The 14,450-nt window shown below is 35.0% G+C and overlaps 1 protein-coding gene across 2 annotated transcripts in view; it reads left to right on the forward strand.

Annotated features, from left to right (window-relative positions):
* Positions 1-11,577, forward strand: part of Pc (chromodomain protein polycomb) — a 36,019-nt gene extending 24,442 nt beyond the window's left edge. The window contains exon 5 of one of the 2 annotated variants that reach the window (XM_081751192.1): positions 1,832-11,577. In XM_081751192.1, coding sequence (XP_081607318.1) covers positions 1,832-3,022 — 1,191 coding nt within the window. In that variant the 3' untranslated portion in view covers positions 3,023-11,577. Of the gene's footprint in view, positions 1-1,828 lie in introns of both variants that reach the window. The other variant, XM_081751191.1, reaches the window with a different exon arrangement.
* Positions 11,578-14,450: the final 2,873 nt, after the last annotated feature.

Consider the following 14,450-nt stretch of genomic DNA (forward strand, 5'->3'; position numbering starts at 1 on the left):
ACGTTGCTTTTCATTGAATATAGGGCGCCTTACCAATGTGCAGCACAGACGGCTAGTGCAATTAGAGAAATTGCACAATTTTGGATTGAAAATCGCCTGTTCCCAAGGACTTTCCCGTCTTTCAATTTTATTTCATATTTTTACTGATAACAGAGTTGGCCAGTCCCAGACTTTTAACAAACCCAAACTAATATGTAAACGTCCCAGTTAGGAAGAAACAGCTACAATATGTACAATATTGAACCAACAATATTGAGTATTGAATGTCAAATAAACTCAAACTTTCTCCTCCAGTCTCCTGTGCAATATCAAATGATTAAAACAGTACATTGTCAAAATTCTTGACCCATTAACTGTAAACTAAAAAAGTATATAGTTTTTTTAAAAGGTACATTATTAAGATCCTATCATCATACAGATTAAGATGCAAGTTTCAGATTTACATTCGATTAGTGTCGGGGAATGGTAAGAAATATCACTTTTTATTTGTGTTTTAAGCAAAATATATTTGAGATTAAAACTGTCGACCCTGGCTAATGTCATAATGAAGAACTCATTTCAATATCAATGAAATGAAATGAAATCTGTAAGTTTTACGTCCCATGGCTATGCCGGTTAGGCTAAAGGAGACGGTGATAATGAGAGATGAGTGAAATGGTGGAATGAAGAAAGTGGGAGGAAACGGGAGTACCCCGAGAAAACCCACGAGCACGGTGTTTGTCCACCACAAAGTTCACTTGGCGGGGGCTGGGATCGAACCCGGGACCCCAAGCACCAGAGGTGAACGCTCTTACCACTGAGCCACCGCGCCCCCCTCAATATCAATGAAGTAGCACATTTCTCGAGCAGCGTCAATTTTCAGGTTTACAAATTAATTGGTATTTCTCCATTTTCGAGAAAATGCGTATGAAAATTTACACAGACGCATATCATTTTATTCACTACATTAAGATCTATCGATTGGTGTATCTCATCTTCGGACTTTTTTTTTTTTCCTTTGCTAAGCGCTAATGATATGCTAGAATTTTATTTTCATTGAGCAAGATTTTGTTCAAAATATATCTAGTTTTTATCACGAAATTTTCACAAAATCTATCTATTAAGGTGAAGAATTGTGTTTTCCAAAAAAGTGAAAAAGGAAAGACTGGACTGAAATTCGAACCAGGTCTCTGGCTTACCGTGCCGTTGTGTTACCCACTGCGCTACCTTAACACCATACATTTGTTAGTCTTGAGATCTATGGTAGAATATATATGGCTCCACAGTGGACTGACTGAATAGTAAACGCATCGTCATGGAAAACCGAAGACTCGGGTTGGAATGTGGCCAGTTGTGCAAGTTTCACTCTTTTTATAGCTTGAATTAGCGCCTAAAGAGAAATTGGTGTGTGTAAAATCGGTTAGGTCCATCATTTATGAATATAGCTTAGAACAGTGGTTCTCAACCGATGTGTCGCGACACTGGTGTGTTACGCAGTCCCGTAAGGTGTGTCGCGAAATTTTAGAATTTAGAAATCAGGAATTTAATAGTAATGAGTTAAATTCTAGACAGACTGTACCAGTCAACATCCCCAGCGGTAGCAATAATTCTCAGTGCTATATAGAGTCATAAAAATTAATTGGTTTTACTATTATAATATATATATTACTATTATTTATAATAAAAATATCAAACAAGTGTATCGCGATGTCCTGGATACTCAATAAAGTGTGTCGTCAGACAAAAAAGGTTGAAAACCACTTTATTAGAATAAGTGTTATTACAGATGTGATGAAGTATATTGTTCCAGAATATTCAGACCACTAATTTTATTCGTTTTCATCTTTAGCAGGAGTACCATTACTCGTCCAGGAGTCACAGGAGTGATGTGGAAGATCAGAGTGAAGATGGGAGAGTGAACGATGGCGGTGAGAGCAGTCAGGATGAAGCTGTTCCAGAGGCAGCTGTTGCAGAGGAAAGTGTCCCGTCACCTGCACCTGTTGATACCAAACAAGGAACAGATACCGGGGATTCTGCTGACACTTCAGGTGATGAACAGCCAAAGAAAGAGACAACAAAACGCAAAGCGGAGGTTTTATCAGCGGAATCGGGGAAGATAGGCGTTACAATAACCACAACTTCAACAAATAGCAATTCCAATTCCGGATCCAGTACCCCGGCCACGTCTTCATCAGCAGTGTCAGTGTCATCTCCTCCTGTAGCTACGACAGCTAAAAGTGGCAGTACAAGTCCCCCGCCAGCCAAAATCCCAAAGCTTGTCCCAGTCAAACCCTTATCGTCTTCAACATCATCCACAGACGTACCAGTGAAGTCCCCTCCCGCAGCCTCCCCCCAGCCTCAGCAAGTAAATCGTAGGGCATCTACGGGCTCTCGATCCGTTGGGGAACCTGCTACGGAAAGTGAAGATGTTCCTCCTAAGTCGCCACATCCCCCCAAATCCCCGCACCCAGTAGCTTCTCCGACATTTGCGCGCTCCTCGTCCACTTCTGGAATTGGTAGCCCTCCACCGGCCGGAAGTGATAGTAAAAGACCTGCACCAACTCTGACGGCTGTGGGTAGCGTAACACCAGTTCCTCAACAAGCTCCAGTGACAACTCCGATTCTTCACCCAGTTACAGCTACCAAATCTGGTGAAGAGGAAGCTAAACCTGCTGCAATAGCGCCTTCTAGTGAAAAGATGGGTGGGGAAAATTTGCCTAATGGCAATATATCTGATCACGAGAATCTATCAAATATTGAAGCCCCTTCGGTTGGTAGTGGTAGTGCTGGTGTTGAAAGTGAAACAGTTGTCAACGGTCATATGTCAGAGGACAGTGATAAAATCACCGAAGAAATTGTGGAAGTTATTAGTCCTGGCTCTGAATATTGGCATGCAAGAAATCCTCTTGCTGACCAAATCTTCATTACAGATGTGACTGTGAATCTCATGACAGTTACGATTCGAGAATGTAAGACAAAATCCGGCTTCTTCCGTGATCGATCTTCTGATCTTGGTGAATCACAGCAGAATGATATAAAATAACTTCATTGATTCACATCATAGACTTACGTGAAGTAAATATGATGTGGTCTATTTTCTCCCCGTTCTTCTTAAACAAGTGGTGTACCGTTTCTCTTCATAAATTGCCAAAGTTGTGATCCTGCTGCTCTCGGTTGCCTGACTGACTGTCTTTTGTGAAGTTTAAAGAAACAAAGAAAAAGAAAACTACGCTCTTTCTACATCTATTTCATCAGCAGAAATGTGTGAGTATTATTAGCACTTAAGATGCCATGTGCCTGTTTGTACCAGTAGTTACTTGCTAAAGTGGCATGATATTTTCGTTGTTATCATAATATGTTCCTTATATTGTTCATATTATAAGATTATAGTCGTGAGATTCACCTTACAAATTGGGAAACATGTTTTCTATGCTTTGACAATTGTACGACGAGGTATCGAGATATGGTGCTAAGTTGTTTAACAGGGATGGACCTAAGAACGTAGCCTTAGTGTTATGATTAGAGTTGGTTGTAGCGTTTTGTTCTTCCATCTTGCATATACAATAGAAAAGAGAGGCCAGAAGGTCAGGGTATTAGATAGAAAGTAGAAGGTACTTTCAGGAATAAGACATTTAATCTGATATATTTTGTAAAATATATTTACGCCGTAAGAGTCGAAAGCAAAGGAGCATACGTTGTATTGTAGTTGTTCATAATTACAATAATATCATAATTATAAATGGGTAAATGAAGCATTCGTGCATCTCTGTAAGAGAGAAGCTGTAAATGAAAATGATTGTTTTAACAAAAGAAAAAGTATGCACTGTTCGATGATTTGTGTTACATTTAGCAATGCCATAATAGTTGGTTGATTAATTTCTGAGTTTAATGTACCTGTTCAGCACCAAGGCTATATGAAACGTGGACCTGCAGTTCAGCACGGGATTCAAACCGTGTGGATTCCCACCGGGAATCGAACCTGTGTTTCCTGACACTTCAAGCTATTTTCGAAGAAGTGTCTGACAATACGAATTTCATAGAATATGTTGGGAAGTGATGTTTGAAAACATTCGCTAGAAAAGTAAAGAAAGGAGTCTGCTAATGACGCAGGACTGATTGTTTCTAAAGGAAAAGGGGTCAATTCTCATGCATGGAAACCGCACCCATGAGAGCTCAGTTTACGGTAATACGTGGAAGGACATTCACAACAGAAGATACCGATATGTATGTTACGTGTATTAAATATGGATAATCAGTGTTCTCATGAACGAAATATCAGGCTGCTGTTGTCCGTCCTCCTGTAAAGTACCTTGTACTTCATATAAATGTGAGTTCTTCCAAACCAATCATGTAATAGACTGTAGAATACAATTTACAGTATTTGTATTCATTCGTTTCAATAGAAACAACTTCTCTGTGCGATGTGCTTATAAAAATTGTAATAATTTATTTTGATCGTGAGAATGTATTTGGGAAGATTAACTGGAACATTCTTGATGAGGAGATTGTGATATATATATGTATAAAGAGAGGATGTTCCAGTGCTTATTGAAGACACTTAGTTGGAAAGTTATGATCTCGATCTTAGCTTTTTATTATCACTATTACTATTATTATTATTATTAACTAACACACTCACTCTATGATCTATAAAATCCAGAGGTTCAATGCCGCATCCATTGACTTCTGTCCTCAGCCAGTTTCTATTTTGTATTCGTATTTCTCCGAAATCCATCCTAATATTGCCCTCCCATCTGTGCCTAGTTCTTCCCAATGGTCTTTTTACGATTGGATTTTAACTTAAAATTTTGAAAGCATTTCTACTTCCTTTTAAATAAGTTTCCTTAACCTTCTTTATCTTTAATCCACTAGCTCATTAAAAATCCTTCTTCGAAAACTTATACAAAAATTGCACTTCTCTCTTCCATTGTAAACTTACCGGATACAAATAATGCCTGAACTACTGGCTGAAATACGTCATGCTTGACCCATCCATAGTAACACGTTTCCGAAGTACAACCTGCATGAACACGTGAACCAGCATTGTTTCTGTAATAGCCTTTAATAGCGAATATTCTCTTCGCACCTTTCTGCGACTCCATTACAACTAAATGATAAATCAAGGCTGTGAGTTGCCTGTACTAGCTTTATCCACCGATGCCAAATTGCCTGATTTCACTAACAAACTCCGTATAAAATAGCGCAAATTTAACTTCAAGTTAATAAGAATCTAAAGATGACCCTGCTACTATGCATGTGGCGGCATTGAATCAAAGTTTAAAAGAAATTCGTAGATACTCTATTAAACGTGTGTATTTTTTGATTTGAAGAAAGGAGCAAGTGTTGATTTACTATATAAACAATAAAACTTAGTTGGATTTTGCGTGTTTGATGATTTGATCGATATTTCGACTGCCTCCATTACTGTGTCCTTCTTCAGACAAACTTCAACTTACAGATCCGTGCGAGTATTTGACATATGTTTGATTTCCTTTTCCTGCCCTTTTGTATCTAATTTATCTTTTTATTTGTAGAAAAGTACTGAGTCTAAATTATAACTGTCCTCGTGGAATTTAGTCATTTAGTTCACTGTTGGCAGATACCCTTTCCAACAAATTTGCAGAAGGTTATACTACCACCATCACCAAGTATCTTTTATATTAGTACTAATTTCTCCTCCATTTAAAATATTTTTCCATACTTGCGAAGAAGTCTTCGGAGACCTATAGAAAAAGAAGGAAGTTGGGGAGTGTTTTTTATAACTAAAGGTTTATCTGGTGGCCGTGTTCCCGAGATATTACACGTTAACAAATGTAACTTTGAAACTGAGTGTCTTTCAATGTGCAGGACTTCTCCTTTACGATGCGTAGACTCTTCGAAAATGTGTTTGATATGAGGATTACACAATATAAATGACACCAATTTGCTTGTACAGTCGACAGTAAAGGTTATTGTTTTTTTGCAAATAAATTAGTGAGAAATGTGTTACAGAAAGGCATAAGAATTTCGTTAATTTTTGTGTAGCCATTTACTCACTTCACTTTTAGTATCATTAGAGGAATTAAGATCGTGATATTTTCTAGATAAGGAAAACAACATACTTCTATGGAAAAAAAGACTTTTTTTTTTTCCAAATGTATGATCAGAAATCTGAGAAACTCCGTATCTAGCAACACTCACTGGTTCATCAAATTATTCTAGTGTGCTTTATTACCTTGTGCAGGTAATACGCAGTATATTGGATGGAAGGATTTAAGGTAATATGAGTATAGGGTATTTAGACAAATATTTCTATCAAAACATTGTTACAGATATAAACTTGTTTAACTGAGAATCTCAATAAATAAGGACAGGAAATATAAAATCTGTATATTGCTTCATAAGTTGTTGCAGAATTTTGTGTAGCCTAAATAGAACTATTTTGAAAATTTTTCATGAACGAGATATAACTTTTCTATGCGACTGTACATAAGCATAAAATCCTGAGAATGCAACTAATAAGTAAAATGTCTTTATGTAATTATTTCCCTTTTATATATTAGGCAGTTAAGAAATACATATTAATTTATGTATGCGCCTTGTTTGTTAAGAGGTTGTGGAACATATGTTCATGATAGGTGCGATTTGGTTTCTGTATATAGAAGGTAATTGCTGTCCATACAAATATGCCAACATTCACTTGTTGCTGTTCGCTAGTCACTATTTGATACTATTACTTTCTTTGTTGTAGTGATCTTATAATTGTGTTCTATTGTATAGTGGTATTTTTTTTTTCGGTTTTTCCATTTGTAATATTAAATATATATATATTTTGAATGAGTCAACAATAAGTACAATGAAGTTTTCTTCTAATTCATTTGAACGAACTGAGGCAATATGAAGATCATGAAGTAAAGAATATTATTATGTACAAAGAAATAATGTAAAAGCATTGTGTGTTTTTTATGATTGTTTTTGTAGCAAAGTTCTGTTGCAGACTTGTTTATTTCATATACTTTACTGTATTATGTGGGCAGTTGTGAATGGTTTGAGGTGTTTCAAATGTTTTGTTTTTCTCAGCCAAAAGAATAATAACAAAAGTAAATCTTATCGATAATAATAATAATGATGATGATGATGGTTTAATAAATAATGATAGTTCACGATTTTGAAGTGAATATTTCTTGTCACTACCGAGATATATGACCCAAGTGCTTAAGTTGAAAGGCGAATCACTACTCGAATTTTTATCCTCCTGGGAAGCGAAGCCGGAACATCCGACCGGTACTGGATTCAGGACTGTTCAAAGAAGATTGTGGCCAGTGTCTTTTTTTTTTTCTTCTTTTCTTTTTTTTAACAAGATTGTACGTAGTGGAAGAATTCACGTCTATTAGAGAATATAGGATATCGGCTGAACATAATATCTTGTGAAGTAAGTAAACAATACTATTGCGTGGCAAAATTGTTATTTTAAATTCTTACAGTTATAATTTACTAGATATTAATGTATGTGATTTTAAAATTAATAATTTGTAATAAATTAACGTTCGACATGTTGCCCAAATACTGCATTTAGTACGTGAAATAGACATGAATGCTATTTGAATACGTAGTTAAACGATAATTCTGAAAGAATAGTGGTAACAAAATAACGTAAGTTAATAAATTTGACTATTATTTCGATGATTAATGACGACTTTTACGTTTACTTTGTCCTTTCATTTTATATCCTGTATGTTTAAGTAATGAGCCGAAGGAGAGTTTGTGTAAGGAAAGTGCACAAGAATGCAGTGGGAAGAAAATAGTTAAACATACATGAAAAATATTATAATCATACTGGTTCATTATAATATATGTATGCGAAAAAGATCGCACCACTGCAAGAAAATAGACTGAAATTTGTATGGTTGTAATGTAGACATAGTATATATTTACTTTGATTTAACGTGCCTGTTGACTTCGCCTTAATACGCAATGAATGTCACGAGCATGTATATACATTTTTGAGTCCTGTTTGATGAGTCGTAAATGAATGTTTATATAAGTGTGTTTCTATACTTAACGGTATTAAAGAAATTAAAAAAAAAAAAAAATCGTCAATAACGCTATTGTTGCTTGCGGCAAGTTCGATGATAATGCTTGATTATGATCATAGGCTCTTTCGCAAATGCCAGTACAATAATAGGAATAGATTTTTTTTTTTTAAAGGGGGTGGAGGGATGGAATCAGTATTCGATGAAAACTTAACGTCCAAGAATCATGTACAGAAATTTTATTATTATTATTCAAATCTTAATGAAAATTCCCGTAACTAAGTGTATAGGTCAAATTTTCAACGTAATTCTTGTTGAGATGTGTGGTATATAGATACACATATTTTAATTCGAGATTTCTAAATTAACAAAAACTTGCTTACCAACATATCCTCCCGTGGGAAAATTAAACACTCTCCATAACGTTTCGGAACACAAAGCTCAATGGCAGGGTAACAAGGATGAAAACGGATGAGAGGAAAAAGGTGAAGGAAAAAGGAATACATACCAGCAATAAATATTAACATAAAGTAACATACACACATTATAAAGCAGGTTAATGTGATAGATTGAGCAAAAACAAAGGAATAACGGAAGATTAAAGATTTTTTTTTTTTATAAATATAAACTGGCTTTAAGTCTGGATATTGGCAACATTGATAGGATCTGGTTACCTACCTTTTATGTATTTTTTTGCATCTGGCAATAGTGACGTTACATGGACATTACGCTTCCTTCAACTCAGCTCATTCTTTCGCACTGTGCTCCGCTAGTGGTATTTTGGCACCCATCTTTAATGTTATATTTATTGATGGTATATATTCCTTTTCCTTTTTTTTTTTTTTTTTTTTTTTTTTTTCTCTCATCTGTTTTTATCATTGTTACCCTGCCACTGAGGACAGAGCTAGCTTGGTGTTCCGAAACGTATGGAGAGCGTTTAATTTTCCCATGGGAGGATTTATTGGTAAGTAACCAATTTTTTTGATAATTTGAATCATCCTCTCATGCACCTACATATTTTTCTGACACCAATCCACCCGATTATATTTGGTTTACACAATGAATACTCGCTTATCGATGTCTTGGATATCGTACCCATGTATAAAGAAGCTAAAGGAGATATATAGTTTGATAATTTCGACATTTTGCGTACATATACATGCTCGTTAGTGTATTGCGATAGTTGTGGTGAATCCACAGGCCAATCTCTTCCCTAAAATATACTTTTCACAAATTTGGATTATCTTGTAAAAATAAGATGTCACTGTTTGCGGTAGAAATATACGGTACTATGAGTGTGAATTTTCGTTATAAATTAGTAATAAATCATGCCTAATATAGCTTTTCACTGACTTGTGTGACAACTAAGTGATAAGTAACTAGGTGCCTGATGTTATACCAATGCAAAAGAAAGAGATATTTAAAAAAAAAAGAATCTTTCCAAGCTTTAATAGTAAGGATGTCCAAACATGTGTAGCAAGACGTTTTCCCAGCTTTTTACAGTTATCTGCACTATGACTGTAAACTGACGGAGTGTTTGAGTTACTAAGTTGTTAGCACTTCCAAAAGTAATAGTTATTATTAGGTAGTTTTCCGAAAAAATGTCGCTTTTCAATGTTTATTTGTTGTCTGTATTCGAGGAATGTTCCACTATTAAATTTAAACTAATCTAAAGTCAAATGAACTCGCTACTTAATAAGATATTTACACCAAAAATTTTGTGTTTGAATGACAAAATCCTCTGGGCCAAGATAATGATATGAATTTCATGTTAATAACTAATATATACGTATATTTAGTTGTGACCTTCCGTATCTTCGTTATATTGTGTCTTATAGATTTTTAAAAAACATTTTCCTTTAAAGGCATGTAAAATAAGGCATATCAATAAAAAAGTATAACATACATCCTAGGGGTGGAAAGAGTCATGGCAACACATCCATAGAGTACAAATAGTTCATGGTATAACGTACAAACATTTATGTTTACAATGCAATCTTCACCTATATTATGACCCACTGTTACACTGCTGGAAGACGTTCGACGTTTTTCTTGATGTTTACGACAGCGCCTTATCGCATGAAGAATGGCGTATTTAATGGGAAATCTAAGTGGTCCTTCAGTTGGGAAAGATATCAAAGTAACATGGGTTCACATATGAGAAATATGGGGAATGTTCATTAACCTTGCATCTCAACGATTGTAGTGAGGACAAAAGAAGCATTGTCATACAGCACAATGACGGACATGCTCAAAACTGACGGAAGTATGCGGTATTTACTGTCTGTCCTGGACTAATTGCATTATATAGCATGAAATGACCCTCTATAACATATGCCACTTTGATTCTTGGGTTCTCAGTGCAATTTTTTAAGCCGAGGTGAGGGAACAATGGGTCGTTCCATTCATTGAGCGGTCATTTCATCCACGGAAATGATCCGATCCAGAAATGCATTCTTTCCACACCAATAACGTACCAAATTGTCACTTGCACGTGTAACGTATCAATTTTTTGAACATCTGTAAATTGATGGAGAACCCAACGTGATACGATTTTGCGGTTCCCCGGTGTGTGAAGTAATGGATGCTATGAAGTCCATGTGCGTTACCCTGCGCGGAGTGATTCTTCCACAGGCTTACAATTTTGTCATAATGCTGCTGCGTACTAAACCACCATCTGATATGGCAAGGCTTCTTTCCAACAGACTTCGTGGAGACCACTTGCTGTTCCTTTGCGTTTCTTCCACGGGTAATCTCAAACTTTACTCGCGCGCTGCTCCACCTTCGAGGGCGTAGCTTTAAAGAGGTTCAGTTTCACACATAATCGTTCACAACTTCATCTTTGTCTGCATCCATGTACTGCACAAGCAACACTGAGTTGGTGAATAGCCCTGGCTTTCCATGGTACGTGCTGGGAATTGCAACGCTCTCGCGTGTTTTATATGCAATATAATGATAGTGTTGTCAGTACTTCCCTTTCCATCCCTCGTTGATTAGGATGGCCAATAATATTTGGATATGATCCGTTGACTGGTTATATTATCCTTGTATCTGTCATCATCCAGATAAAATAATAATGATGTGCTATCCCGAATTGCATGGCTATCTTAAGAGTTATTTGAATAAAATTCGCACTTTTTGTTTTCAAAACAATGAAAACAGAAGACAAAATTAAGATATGGAGGACGTAACGTCGTAGAATAAAAAGTGCAGTGAAATAGAGCGATACGAGTTTCTTTTGTATTGTTTACAGCTAACATGACGACGTTTATTTTAAGCTGTTAATCGTACAGTTCGTGACGTCATAACATGACGTATTTTTCAGTTGTAAACAACGAACACTGTCTAAGAAATCTTACCACTGTGTTTCGTACTACTTTCTAAGTCAGTATGTCCTCCAAATTAAATTTGCCTTCGGTTTTTATAGATATTGAAAGTAAAAAGCGCTAATTTCTATATGAGTGACTCTCTAAGAGGTGTGTATAAATACACACACTAACAAAGTATGACGGTCTCAAAGAATAGACTTGCAGAGCATAAAAAAAAAAAAAAAAAAAAAAAAAAAAAAAAAAAAAAAAAAAAGAAACAGATGCTGAAGAAAGAAAAACAAGCGATCCAGCACGGATAGTACATTGAATTACTCTGGTCGTACCATCCTAAACCGTTCAGTAGATTGTCAAATGTGTAGTTTTTTGTAAATGCTCTGATGATGGGTCTTCGTCATTAGCAAAGCTTCGTATACTTCGTTAGTCTTTTTGTGTGTATGGTAAGATAACCATGTAAATATATATAATAGGTTTTCTGTAAAGAATATGATTTCTATCAAAATTATTTATGTAGAATACTGTTATTGCTTATTTATATAGTATGACTGTATAATGTAAAATAGAAAAAAAAATGTCATACTATGCGGAAAATTAATATATTTTTGTTTTTAATTTCTTAGTCTGTTGTACTGCTATTTATACAATCATACTTCAGTTATGATGGTGGTAAATGATAAGTCCTGGCTAGAAAATGTCAATTATCATATGTCAATTCGTGTAAGAAAATCTTGTCAGTTGTGCATTATCGAAATTAATGCATCTAAAAATTGTCCTTTAACCTGTGTGTATGTATACATGCCTGTGAAACATTTTTAAAAGTTATTCGTAAGCTGTGATTATAATTTGGAATTTTTTTCTATGCAAGTGGTACGTATATCTTAAATCTTCAAGAATGGTTACGTAGCTGTAAACTATAACGTTTACAATACTTTTTTATATTTCATTTGCTGTGGTACACGTACTGTGGTACGTGGTGCATCTTTACGTGGACTTCGGGTTTCATCCAGTTGTCTTCTTTTTCTTTGAGAGTTTTGTTCTGTCTTTGCACCAAACAAATACTAGGCAGGAATAATCATGAGATCTCTCAATCAGAGCATATGCTGCACGAAACCACTGACAGTGAACCATACTGAAACTACTACTGTGTTCTCTAAAACAGGGATAACCAAATGGCAAGCCACATCCGACACGCAAATAAGAAAAGGGAAAAACGTATGATTCGAAATGTCACCTTGCACCCACAACTGCTGCTCCTGTTTAGGACAACATACTGCACGATATTTTACTTGTCTCTGGAACTATTATCAAGCACACTAAAGCCATAGTTTGGAAAGGTTGAATAAAAGAAAAGGAAATTAGAATTAGTGCAAATACTGAGAAGCAAAACAAAATAAATAATAATAATAAAATAATTCCAAATTTCAAATCAACTGGCATAAGAGTGCTTAATTACAGGAACAAAAGTGTAAGTTCTGAAATATTTATGTTGTACATAGTAGTTTTGAAGCAAAGAATGACATTTTTAGCGCTCAGAGTGCACAATGGGGTAAGTAAGATTTATTCTACGATTTTTCGAAACCCTAAAATAGTTTAAGTAACTGACAGTGGTTGGACAGAAGGAAGTAGTTAAAGGGGTTAAGTCAGTATGTTTGCTTGCATGAAAACTTAGAAGTGTTGAATAGATTTGACAGGAGTGTATCACAGAATCACTTGATAATGGTTCCAGAGAGAACTAAAATATCGTGCACCTGATGACCTAAGCAGGAGCAGCAGTTGAAGGTGCAAGGTGAGATTTTGAACAGTACATTCGAGAGTTTTTGTATTTATTTTTTAAATAACCATGCAAAACAGGAAGAGTGTAGTTGTAATGAAACCTGTATTGAGACTTGACTTTTTACGGTGAAAATATTTTCCTTAATCTTTGATTACCAATTTCATTCTGTAAAGTAAGTCGGTACTGGACCAATTTTTTTAGAAAATTGCACTTTCATAGAGTTACTTTTAAATGTTTGTATATCAGACCCTAATTGGTCTAGACCCGTAAAACAAAAGACAGAATACACAGAATAAAACAAAGACCCAGGAAATGTACGACGCTAGTTTTTTGTATTTTGTTGTTTTTGTTTCCTATTGTATCCATCTTTACGAAGCACGTCCGAAACGGTTTGATATGCTTATTTCATTAACACTTCTTGAAACTTGTTCCTTCTAGACAATGGCCAGATTATAATTATAGCTTACGAATACTTTTTGAAAATATAACCTCTGTGCGGCGTTTTTCAATGTTATGTAGTAAGTCAGATTTTTTTTTTTTTTTTCGTTCTTTTTGAATTTGATTAAAAATATGTTTCTCTAAAATATCTGTTACTGTAATGGTAGTGTTTAAGTAGACGGATTAGCAAGATTTTTTTTTTTTTTTAAATAAATTATTTTTTCTTGTCTTTTGAACTCTGCTTAAATATTTCTGCCAAGATTTACGAATTAGGAAAAATATCCCTATCAAATGATTGTAGTTACTTTTTCCTTCTTTCTCTAACTTATGCTCCACTTGTATGTGACATCCGTGCTTCAGCTGTGGCTATTTTTATTGTAATAAGAAACAATGTTAAGGCTAAACAAAAAGTATTGTGTGTAAGGATGATCTTTAGTTCTATTTTTAATTTATTTTTCCTGTGTGATTGTAATTGTTTAGTCAGTTGAACCTTATGTTGACACATTTGACCATAACATATTCCAGGACGAAAGTATAGTAAGTTTAAAAAGGACTTCAACTGCGGGTCAGTTGTTTAGAATGTAATATTTGCTTGCTGACGTAAAATAAATTGTATTTTTTTTTTTTTTTTTTAGTTCATTTGATTGCCGCGTTTATTTTTTATTTGGGTGAAAATATTCAATGTATGTAGTGTAATTCATTTTAACGTACAATGTAATTACGAAATCTTGCTTGTGGACACAGGTGAATAATTCCGTAGGGCCATGTTGTCTGGAATTAAACATTCTGTGTTTTGTATCCAAAATAAAAAAAAAAAAAAGTACTTTAAAAAATAACAAAACCATGATCAGGAAGGCGTGTTTCAACCATGACTGTTTTTAACGCAAATTTCTCAATTAAAGGATTAGAGTAAATTTACCC

This window comes from Thermobia domestica, chromosome 3, assembly GCF_964235325.1.
Source record: "Thermobia domestica chromosome 3, izTheDome1.hap1.1, whole genome shotgun sequence".
NCBI lineage: Eukaryota > Metazoa > Arthropoda > Insecta > Zygentoma > Lepismatidae > Thermobia > Thermobia domestica.